Source organism: Mus caroli, unplaced genomic scaffold (assembly GCF_978045245.1).
Source record: "Mus caroli unplaced genomic scaffold, Mus_caroli_1 scaffold_9, whole genome shotgun sequence".
NCBI lineage: Eukaryota > Metazoa > Chordata > Mammalia > Rodentia > Muridae > Mus > Mus caroli.
This window is the reverse complement of record NW_028227264.1, coordinates 77,753,788-77,766,213: the sequence shown is the minus strand read 5'-3', so window position 1 is coordinate 77,766,213 and position 12,426 is coordinate 77,753,788. Positions and strand designations below refer to the sequence as shown.

General features: G+C 34.0%; 1 protein-coding gene across 1 annotated transcript in view; it reads right to left on the bottom strand.

Moving 5' to 3' along the window:
- Positions 1 to 11,772, bottom strand: part of LOC110287993 (vomeronasal type-2 receptor 116-like) — a 43,219-nt gene extending 31,447 nt beyond the window's left edge. Inside the window, exon 1 of the mRNA XM_085843372.1 lies at positions 11,517 to 11,772. Coding sequence (XP_085699498.1) covers positions 11,517 to 11,731 — 215 coding nt within the window. The 5' untranslated portion in view covers positions 11,732 to 11,772. The remainder of the gene's footprint in view (positions 1 to 11,516) is intronic.
- Positions 11,773 to 12,426: the final 654 nt, after the last annotated feature.

The window sequence follows — 12,426 nt, the reverse complement described above, 5'->3', positions numbered from 1 at the left end:
ATATAGGTATCCAAATGGATAGATCAATTAAAATAAAAAAAAGTACGGTAAACGTATACTTTGTGTTTCTTAGTGTTTTCTTCATGACAACACATTCCTTGAAGTTTTGCAGTCAATTACATTACTCTTTATAGAAAGATAAGGCTTATATGCATTGTTGTAAATTAATCAGAAAATATATTTTTTTCTTTATATTTCATGTATATTAAATTTAAATTTGTCTTTTTCTAAAAGGAAAGGAGGAAAACAATTTAACCCCAATCTTCCCTTCTCTCTTTATCTCCATATTGAATCCCACACTTCTGGAAGAAAACTTCTACCCAACTAGATGTGAGACTAGGTATTCCTGAACCCCATGTAAGATAGCTTTTCCACCCTGCCCATCCAAAGACAGTAAATCCCTCATCACCATTGCTTTACTTGTCACCATGGCATGGTCCACATTTCTGACAGAAGCCTTCTATCAATTCTAATGACTGGCCGTCTTACTTTAAAGCAGATGAGCTACCATCTGTACTGCTTGCATGAATCAGAAGTCACTGAGGCCATCAGAAGTGCAACAGCCAACTACAACAGAGACAATAGCAGTGATTTAAGTTAGGCACATGACACTCTGTCCAGAAGACCAAAGATGATCCAGAAACCAAGGAAGAAAAATAAAAAGAAATAGAAAGTCCAAGGAAGACAAACCCAGAAGTTAGTACCTATGTATAATTGGTATAAATCCAGATGCATAGGTATAGACACAGTGAGTAATAGTCCAAGTACCATGACAGCATTAGTTCCCTGCAATCTCTTTATAGTATGTATTTATAAACCCTAAATATCCCAAGACAAATGAATCACAGCAAATGACCTTTACAACAACTTTGTAAAGATGACAGAGGTTCATAAAGAGAAAATGATTAAGTCCCTTAAAGAATTTGAAAAAAACAATACAAAATGGAAGGGAATTTATAAATCCACTAAAAAAAATGTCAAGAAAGTAAAGGAGATAGAAATACATAAGGAAATGAATGGGTCTATTTAATCCAGAAAATCAACATAAAAGCCACAAAGGGTATACAAAATGAGGGAATTTTTGTAATGGATAATCTAAGTGAACAGGAATTACAGATACAACCATTGCCAAACAGAATAGAAGAGACAGAAAAAGAATCTCAGTCATAGAAGACAACATAGATAAAATAAAATCCTTCAAAGAAGATGTTAAATATAAAAACATTCCAGACAAAAAACATCCAGGAAATCTGGGATAATATAAAAAGACCAAATATTAAACCAACAGAAATAATAGTTTAAAATGCCCAAGTCAAAAATTCAGGATATATTTTATCAAATTCTTAAAATAAAAATGTCCTAACCTAAAGAAAGTGATGCCTATAAACATTCAAGCAGCTTACAGAATAGAAAAAGACAAGGAAAGAAAACCTTCCTGCTATATAACAATCAAAACACTAAATAAAAAAAGAAAAGAAAACAACAGCTACAAAAAGATTAAAAGTGCAAGGAAAAATGTCAAGTAATATATGAAGTCATGCCTAACACAATTGTATGGGACTTCTCAACAGAGACTTTAAAACTCAAATGGGCCTGGCCTGACTTAAGTATATTCTAAGAGACCACAGATATCCATGAAGAGTATTATACCCAGCAAAACTTCCAATCACCATGGAAGAAGAAAACAAGATACTCCATGAGAACACAAAGGACAAAAATGTACAGGTAGAAAATCTCTAACCCAAAGAAGTCAGATGTACTCCTGAAACTTCAGGCAATAAATAACCTCATACCAGCATAATAAAAGGAGGAAAGCAAAAACGCACCCATCACCACCACCACCATCAATATCTACAACACAATTACAAGAGTTAACAATCATTAATTATTGATATCTCTCATTATTATTGTACTCAATTCCTTGTCAAATAACCACCAACCCAAATGCTGAAAAAAAAAAAAACCAAGATGTCTACTTTGTTGCATAACACAAACACTCCTCAACATCAAGGATAGACAATATCTCAGAGTAAAGGCCTAGAAGCAATTTTCAAACAATTATCCAAGAAGATAGCTAAGTAGACATGTTAATGTCTAACAAAATAGAGTTAAAACTCACATACTTATAAAAAGATGGGGAAGTGGACCTCATACTTATCAAAGAAAATTTACCAATATTATATTTCATTTCTCAAAAACTATACCTTAAATTCAATGGTACCAAGACTTGAAAAGCAACATTAGTAAAGGTTAAATTATGCACTATCCCTCACACACTTGTAGACTGATACTTCAATATCCCACTCTCACCAATGGTCTGTTCATTCCAGACAAAAAATAACCATAGAAATCATAGAGGTATCAGACAATATGAACCAAATGTATATCACAGATAACTAAATGTATTTCACCCAAACACAAAGGAAAGTAATTTCTTCTGAGCACTTGATAGAACACTCTTAGAAAATTACTACATACCTTTTGTCAAAACATGTCTAAATACATAGAAAATTGAAATAAAGCAGTATATATGATCACACATATACTAAATATAGTAGGATATCAACAATGCCAGAAACAACATACAGCTTACAAACTTATGGAAACTGAACAACTCTCTACTGAATGAGTAATAAATCAATGTATAAATAAAGTAAGAAATTAAGTACTTTGTACAATTGACTGAAAATGAATGTACATCACACTCAAATTTATAGTACTCAATAAAATTTTGCTAAGAGGAAGCTTTAAAGCACTAAGTATTTGCATCAAAAATACTGCAGAGATCTCCTCCATTTAACTTAACAGAACATCTGTATGCTCTAGGGAAAAGAAGCAAACGCATGCACAATGACTGCATGGCAGGAAATACTCAAACTCATTGCTTAATTTATTAAAAAAGAAACAAAGAGAACAAAACAAAGAATACATTAAACAAGCATTGACCCTCTAAGAAAAGCAACACGATAGAAAAACATTTATTCGCATTGCCTAAAACACACAAAGAAACTACCCAAAACACCAAAGTCAGAAAAAAAAAAAGAGGCAAACAACATTTACCAAAGAGATATAAATAATCATGTTTTTACTTTAATGAATCTTATTCCACCCAGTGGTAAAAGAAAGGGACAATTTCCCTCATAAATACTACTTATCCAAGTTAAATCAAAATCAGATAAGCAACATAAATTGCCCTATAGACTTGAAGGAAATAGAAGAAGTCATTAAAATCACCCAACTAAAACAAACACAAAATCTGAAGGCCAGGTGATTTAGAGCAGAATTCAACCAGACTCTCGAGGAAGAACTAATGCTGATCCTCCTTGAAACATATCCAGAAGAAATATTACACAATCCATTTAAAATGCCAGTGACACTTTAATGACTAAAGCCACAAAGAATAAAAGATATCAATTATAGACAAATTTCCCTCCTGACCATAGATGCAAAAATATTCAATAAAGTACCTGAGAAGGAATTGAAGGAACACTCCAAATATCCACTATGATCAACCATGTGTAGTCTATGAGATGCAGCCATTGTTCAATATACAAAAATCTCTCAAGGTAATCCACATAATGAAAAATCGAAATCAAAGTACAGGAACATGTCATTAGATGCTGTAAGGTCATTTGACAAAATTGAGCACCTCTTCATGATAAAAGTCTTGTACAGATCAAGGATACAGAGGACATACACATAATAAAGACAGTTTTTACCAAGCCTGTATCCAAGAAAGCAATTCCTCAAAAATAAGGAACAAGATAAAGCTGTACACTATCTCCAGATTAATTCAACATAGTACGTACAGTTGGAGATAAAACAGTAATACAGTGGAGAATTTTAAGGGATTTCAAATTGAAAAGGAAGCAATCAAAAAAATCACAAATTGCAGATGACATGATAACATAGAAAAGTAACCAAAAATTCTATCATGAAACTCATAATCCAAAATTGTAGGATTAAAAAAAACCTAACATATATATATATATATATATATATATATATATATGTGTGTGTGTGTGTGTGTGTGTGTGTGTGTGTGTGTGTGTGTGTGTGTGTGTGGTGTGTACCACTAAAATGTTATATTGTAACAATTAACAGGTTGAGGAAAAAAATTAGGACTATAACACCTTTAACTACAGCCACAAGTTATATTTAAAAATGTATGTTAAAACTTACCAAGTGATTGAAAAACATTAATTATTTCAAGAAAGAACTTGAAAAAGATAGAACAAGACAGAAGGAAGTCATGTGCTGTTATATCAGTAGGGTCAACATAATGAAAAGGCTGTTAAGCCAAAAGCAATCTCAAGTTTCAATGTAATCTTTAGCAAAATTCCAACAGAATACATTACACGACTTAGATGAATACTCAGCTTCATATGTAGAAATAAAAACTCAGATAAAAATTTCTGTAGAATAAAATAAAATCCCATTGTATCACTTGCCATGATTTCAATTTGTACTATAAAGCAATAATAAAAAACAACACATAGTATTAGCTAAAAAGGACAGGTTGGGTAATAGAATTGAATGGAATACCGTGACTTATATACATCCATCTAAGGACACCTGATTCCAGATAAAGATTTCAAAAATACACAATTGTAAAAAAGAAAGTATTTTCAACAAATGGTGAAATCTCACTAGATTCCCGTAATTATAGAATGCAAAAAAATGTACATCTAGCATATTACTCAAAACTCAAGTTCAGTTGGATCAAATATATTTCCATAAAACCAGAACCACTGAATCTATTAGGAGAGAAAGTTGGTCATAGCCTTGAATGCATTGAAACAGTAAACAACGTTCTGAACAGAACACCAATAACACTGTCACTGTACACTATCACAGTTAATAAAAGGAAACTCATGAAAATAAAAAGGTCTTGTAAGACAAAGGAAACATCAATATATCCAAACTGTAGTCTTCAGAAGGCAAAAACTATTTTCACCAACTCTATGTCTTCCACATAACTGATATGCAAAATATCTAAAACACTCAAGAAACTAGACATTAACAAACCAAGTATTTTAGTTGAAAATACTGTACAGATCTAAACATAGAATTCTCAACAGGAGAATATCAGATGTCTGAGAAACTTTTAAATAAATGTTCAACAATCAACAGAGTAATGCAAACCAAAGCGATTCTGTGACGTCATATCACTCATGTCTGCATCACTAAGATCAGAAACAAGTGACAGTTGATGTTGTTGAGGACCTGAAGAAAAGGGTACCTTCCTCCATTCATGGCAAACTTTTATAGTCACTTTGATTATAAAGGCCTCAACAACCAGTCATAACACTCCTGAACATATATCAAAAGTATTGACAATCTTACCACAATGACATTAGCTCATCTATATTCTTTGTAACTAAATGCATAACAGCCAGAATCCAGAAGCAATCTATATACCCCTCAATAAAAATGAATTAAAAAGTGAAAATTTTACACTGAGCTGTATTACTCAACTCTTTTTATCTTTTAATGTATATTTTTTTTTACTCAATTCTTTAAAAATGACATAAATAAACAACATTTGTGTATAGGACCAGTGGTGGTATAGATGGGTTGTCAGGTAGAACTATATCCATTTTTCCAAGGAACCATCTGACTGATTTCCAAAGTGGTTTTACCAGCTGGCAGACCCTCCAACAATGGAGGAGTGTTCCTTTTTCTCCAAATCCTAGCCAGCATCTGCTCTGCCCTGAGTAGTTGATCTTAGCCATTCTGATTGGTGTGAGGTAGAATCTCAAGTTTGTTTGATTTGCATTTCCCTGATGACTAAGGATGTTGAACATCCATTTGATATTCCTCAATTGAGTAGCCTTTGTGTATCTCTATACCACATTTTTAATAGTGTTATTTGGTTTTCTGGAGTCTAACTTGTATTTTTTTTAACAATTTTTTATTAGATATTTTGGATATCAGCCTTCTATGTGATGTAGGCTTGAGAAAGGTCTTTTCACAATCTGTGGGTTGCCGTTTGTCCTATTGATATTATCCTTTTCCTTACAGAACCTTTTCCATTTTGTGAGGTTCAATTTGTCAATTTTTGATATTGAAGCATTAGCCATTGGTGTACTGTTTATGAAAATTTCCTTTGTGTCAATGTGTTCAAGGTTCTTTATTAATTTCTCTTGTATGTGATTCAATATACCTGGTGTTATGGGGAGGCCTTGATCCACTTGGTTTTGAGCTTTGTACAAGGAGTTAAGGATGGATCAACTTGCATTCTTCTACATGCCAACCACAAGGTGAACAACCACCATTTTTTGAAAAATCTTTTTTTTTCCCCACTGAATGATTTTGGATTCTTTGTCAAAGATCAAGTGCCTATAGGTGTATGGGCTCAATTCTGGGTCTTCACTTTTTTTCCTTTGATCTACCTGCCTCTCTGTATCAATAAAATACAGTTTTTATCACTATTACTCCATTGTACAGCTTGAAGTCCAGGATGATGATTCCACCCAGAAGTTCTTCTATTGCTGAGACGGTTTTTTTGTTGTGCTGTTTTGTTTTGTTTATTTTTTGTTTATTTTAATCCAGGTAAATTTGAGAATTACTCTTTCTATGTGTGTAAAGAATTGAATTGGAATATAGGAGGGTGTTGAATTTGTAAATTGCCTTGGATAAGATGCCTATTTTTACTTATTAATCCTACCAATACATGAGATTGGGAGATCTTTCTATCTTCTGTGGTCTTCTTTCATTTCTTTCTTCAGAGATTTGAATTTGCTGTCATACAGATCTTTCACTTGCTTGGTTAGAGTCACATCAAGACATTCTATATTATTTGTGACTTTTGTGAAGGGTATCTTCTCCATCATTTCTTTTTCAGCCCATTTATCCTTTGAGTAGTTGGAGGCTACTGATGTGAGTTAATATTATATCCAGCCTCTTTGTTGAAGTTGTTTATTTGCTACAAAGGCAATCTTGTGGATATTTGGGGATGCTTATGTGTACTATCATATCATGTGTAAATAGTGATACCATGACTTTCTTCTTTCCAATTTGTATCCCTTTGATTATCTTTTGTTGCCTAGTTTCCCTGGCTAGAACTCTGAGTAATATATTGAATAGACACGGAGAGACTGGGCAGACTTGTCTTGTCCCTGATTTTAGTGGGATTGTTTCAAGATTATCTCCATTTACTTTGATACTGGCTCCTTGTTTTCTGTATATTGCACTTATTATATTTAGAACTAGACATTGAATTCCCGATCTTTCCAGTATTTTTAACATGAAGGGGCTTTGTGCTTTGTCAAAGGCTTTGGTAGCATCTGATGGGATGGTGTTGTGGTTTTTTTCCCCTTTTGAGTTTGTTTACATAATTAAGTTGATGGATTTCCTTATATTGAACCATCCATGCATCACTGGGAAGAAGCCCACTTAGTCATTGGGGATGATGGGATTGATGACTTTTTTTATTCAAATTGTGAGATTTTCATTGAGTATTTTTGCATTGATATTAATATGGTAAATTGGTCTGAAATTTTCTTACTTTATTGTGTCTTTGTGTACTTTAGGTATCAGTATAAATGTGGCTTCATAGCACATATTGGGTAATACTCCTTCTATTTCTATTTTATGAAATATTTTTAGAAGTATTTGATTAGGTGTTCTTTGAGGGCCTGATAGAATTCTGCACTAAACAAACTTGGTCCTGTTTTTGTTGTTGTTGTTGGTTTTTGTTTTTTTGTTTTTTGGCTGGGAGACACTTAATGGCTGCTTCTTTTTCTTTGTAATTATGGTACTGTTTAAGTGGTTTATCTGATCCTAACTTAACTTTGGTAGTTGGTATCTGTCTAGAAAATCATCCCTTTTATTCTAGATATTCCAGTTTTGTTGATCTCAGGCTTTTGTAGTAAGATCTGCTTCACTATGATTATAGCAGTCTTATTTATTATATTCAGAAGCTTGAAACAACCCATATGTCCCCCAACCAAAGAATGAATACAGAAATTGTGGTACATTTACACAAACAGATTACTATCCAGCTATTAGAAACAAAGACTTCACGGAATTCTCAGGCAAATGGATATCCTGTGTGAAGTAATGCAGAAACAGAAGAATATCCATAATATGTATTCACTGGTAATTGGAATTTAGCCTGAAAACTCAGAATACCCATGATATACCCCACAAACCATATGCAACTTAGAAGTAGGAAGAGGAGAGTACAGGTGCTTCAGACCTGCATGGAAGTGGGAACAAAATAACCACATGAGCTAGACTGAGAAAGGGACCACCAAGGGAGAGAGGAGGGAGAGGGAAAAGGCGGGCAGGAACAGGTACAACACAGAAGTACAGAGGATCAGGAAATTGCATAGAAACATATAGCGGAGGGAGATGTGGAACTGAGGTAGTCACTAGAACGTCCCAGATTCTAGGGTATTGAGAGGTTCTCAGGAGCTAATGATGATGACTTTAGCCAAAATACTCAACAAAGGGAGATACAAAGTGTAGAGACAACCACCTGGAGAGAGGCACAACACCCAGTTGAGAGATGGTGTCACCTATCCATCTCAAAAAATTGAACCTAGAAATGTTCCTGCTCAAGGAAAGGTAGGGAAAGAAATTGAAACAGAGAATGAAGGATAAGCCATTCAGAGACAACCTCACCTAGGGATCCATCTCATCTACAGCCACCAAACATCCACAGTATTGCTGATGCCAAGAAGTACTTGCTGACAGGAGCCAGATATGGCTGTTTCCTGGGAGGTTCTACCAACACATGACCAACACACATACAAATACTTAGACACAACTGTCGGATTTAGTCATGGGACCTCAGTGGAAGAGATAAGTGAAGGAATGTAGTTAGCAAAGGGGATTGCAACCCAATAATAAAAACAATATCAACTAACTGGACCACAGAGCTCTCCTAAGGGCTAAACCACCAACCAAAGGGTGTACATGGAGGGAGTCAATAATACATATACATATGAAGCAGAGGATGGTCTTATCTTGCATCAGTGAAAAGAGAGGGAGGCTTCATGTTCCAGCATAATGTGATGATAGAGGTGTGAGGTGGGCATGGGTGAATGGGTAGATGAGCACCCTCATAGACACAAAGGTGAGGGGATGATTGGGGATGGGATGGGGTGTTGGTAGAGCAGTAACCAAGAAGGGGGAGATCATCTGAAAATGTAATCAAATAAAATGATTTAAAAATGACAGAATAGAATTTGGAACTAGAAAAACTTATCCCTAACATGGTTTCCCAGGCCCAGAAAGATGAACATGCCATGTTCCCACATATAAGTGGACATGAGCTGTGAAGTATAGATTTTGACAAAGCAAATTAGAAGGAGAATTAAAGGAAGGATGCAAGGATGTTGACAATGTAACAAATATTAATGTCATATTTATATAAAGAACTTGCTTTTTTGTTTATTAGCATGTATTTTCACTTCCACTGTCCTATTGGAATGTTATTTTGTGAATTTACCTGATCTTAAACCAAAACCATAATACTTTTGTAATTAGGATATTTTTGGTGTTTTAATATTTACCCAATATCCATGTAACTGGTAACATAACTAGCAATATTTCACTGAAAAAATTATAGTTTTAAAATTCCACTATATAAAATAAATCAAATATTCAGTCTTTGTTTTCTGTGTAAAACACTTTAGCTTGAAGTTCCAATGCTTGTCTTACTGTCGTTTATGCTTCCAAAGAATTAAAAAACACATAAATTAAGAACAAAAAACCATCTTGCCTTGAATTATTGCAAAATGAATTAATAAAAATAATCAGAGAATAAATTCAATTACACACAGGTAAATTGAAACAGCAATGTTGATGTATATAGTTCTAGCCACGCTAAAGCACATGATCATTTGTGTTCATTTTAATCATGATGCTTGTGCTTGTGCACAATGAATCACACTGTGGAGAAAATGCACTGACTACTGTCAGAAATACCCATGTCAAATGGCTATGCACTCCTTCACTGTATTATAAAGGTTTAGTCAGGGGTTTCAACAAAGATTAGTAGATATTAATGTATGTCTCCTCATATACCCTATTTGCATAAAACTAAATATTGTTAAAATAAGTTAAATAGGGCAAATAACTATATTTATCATACATGGTAAGTAAAACAACCTGCAAATTCTATTTCCTTATTTTATATCATGTTAAATAATCTGACAAGCCATTCACAACTATTTGATTTTGATGAGCTGGGCACTTAAATCTGTTTACTTCACATGTGTTTTTGCAGTCAGGTTGCTATCACTATAGTGTCTGGAGAGACATGGGGCATAGTGCAAAGTGGTGCCTAGCATTGAGATACTGAACAAGAAAAGAAAAGGGGAATCAAATATAGTGGTATTTCTTTCAAAACCGAAAAAAAAAATTACCCTTGAAATGCACATGAAATATTTAACCTAGCTGTGAACTTTTCACTTACTCCAGTCACTATTAAATCTTATCGCAAAATATGAAAAATGTCTTCTTTACCTAAAAATGTCTCATTTCTGAATTAGTTCCCTTCTGCACTGTCTTGACCTAACTAACATATTATCACCATACCAATTTGTTAGCAAAGAGTAGCAATGTATCATTCCTAAGAATCTACTTAGTCTTTCAGCAATTTTCAATGCAACTAACCACAAGCTCATTGCCCATGTTTATTCCCCCATATTGAGTCAGGGTTGAATACATGCTTTGGTTTTCCATTTCAGTTCTTTAGTTTATGTGTATACTACAGTGATAGAAATTTCAGCATGATACAAAATACACTTTATTTATTTGAAAAATTATTGCACATGGTTTTCTCTGAGTGCACCAGGAAATTGAAATAAACTGTCTCTCTAGATCTGCTGTTCCTGCAGACTAAAAACTAAGGAAGAGTTATCAGTGCACATAATATCATTGAATATTATTTTATGAATAAATCCTCAAAGTCAAGTAATGTATAATGGAAATATATGGTTTAAATATGTTATAATCTGAAATCAAATGATGTGAAAATATTTCAATACTATACAAAATATTATGATACAAAATAACAGTTAAGGTAGGTAAATTTCTTACTCTGCCATTATTGAACTGAAATCAGAATTAGCTGACACAAGCAACACAGATCACTCTAGAACCTTTGCAGGGCTTCCAAAGTCACAGACTTCAAAGGCATTATCTGCTCCAACACAATCACGACTGGCATTACCCAATTCTCTGAACTGTTGTGTCAGGCTACAGCCAATTCCCTTTCTAGTACAGAACTGGCATGGTGTGCACTCTGAGTCTGAGGAATGACAGGCAGCATGGGAAAAGGAGAACAAACTGCAGCAATCAAATGTTAAACATAAATATATGCAATGACACATTTTTCTTCTCACTTTAGAGGACAGAAAGAGGCACTAAGAAAACAAAACTAGAGAACGTGGTAGGGAATATGTGGAGCTCCACGATGAGAAATACTTGGGAAAATGCTAGAATACATATTAAAAGCAGGAGACAAGAATATGTAAAATTAGTTAATATAAAGCACTTACCCAAAATAATCATCTGAGTCCGTAGGAAAGTATTTCCAGTCTATTGTTTTACTTACACGTGAATTATGTAAAATAGGAAAAAATGCACCAATGACAACAGTTCCATCAGAGTGTATTAGGCATTTTGTGTCAGTTGGGCAGATATGAGTTGCAATGATCCAGGTGAAAATTGGCATCTGTAAAAACCAAACGATAAGAAGCCAAGAGAGCAGCATATTAAGTGATATTTCCGTTAAGATCTAAGTCATGGGGTGGTAAAACCTATGGTGTGTAACATATATATTTTGAGTTACTGTGCTTGTATATTTGCATTGTTGTTGACATTATGACTGAATATGTCACCCTAATCAACCAGAGAGGTTTGCAGTGATCCTTTCATCCACCTCTTGAGAGTTCTATAGCACTTGATCCTTCAGGCTCTCCACCTGAGGCACCACACTGAATGAAAAACAGATTACTGCTTAATAGGACATACTTTCTTTTCTAATCAGAATCACAATTATTTACTCCAAGACTGAAAAACCCCAGGGATGCTTTCTGCTTCTCTGGTTTTGTCCACAGTTGTATACGAAGACAGATTTTTTTGAGAGAGTCCTTCAAGATAATGTCCAGATATGTCATTAAAATAATCATTATTGGAAATACGGGATCAGTGAAGAAAAAACACATACCACAAATTGATGGTTTAATTAAAGGGACACCAGAGTCCATAAAAATTAATACTTTTTAGTTTCCTATGTGTTTCAGGATCCTGAGATCATTCAGTCTTTGATACATCCATTTTTATATAGAAATAATTGGCCATTTCACTGCTCCTGAACTTTTGGGTCTCATTCTTATATAGTCTAATGTGAAGGTGAACTTATCACTTCAGATGCATAGCTTAATTTCACTGTAGAAATCATACTAA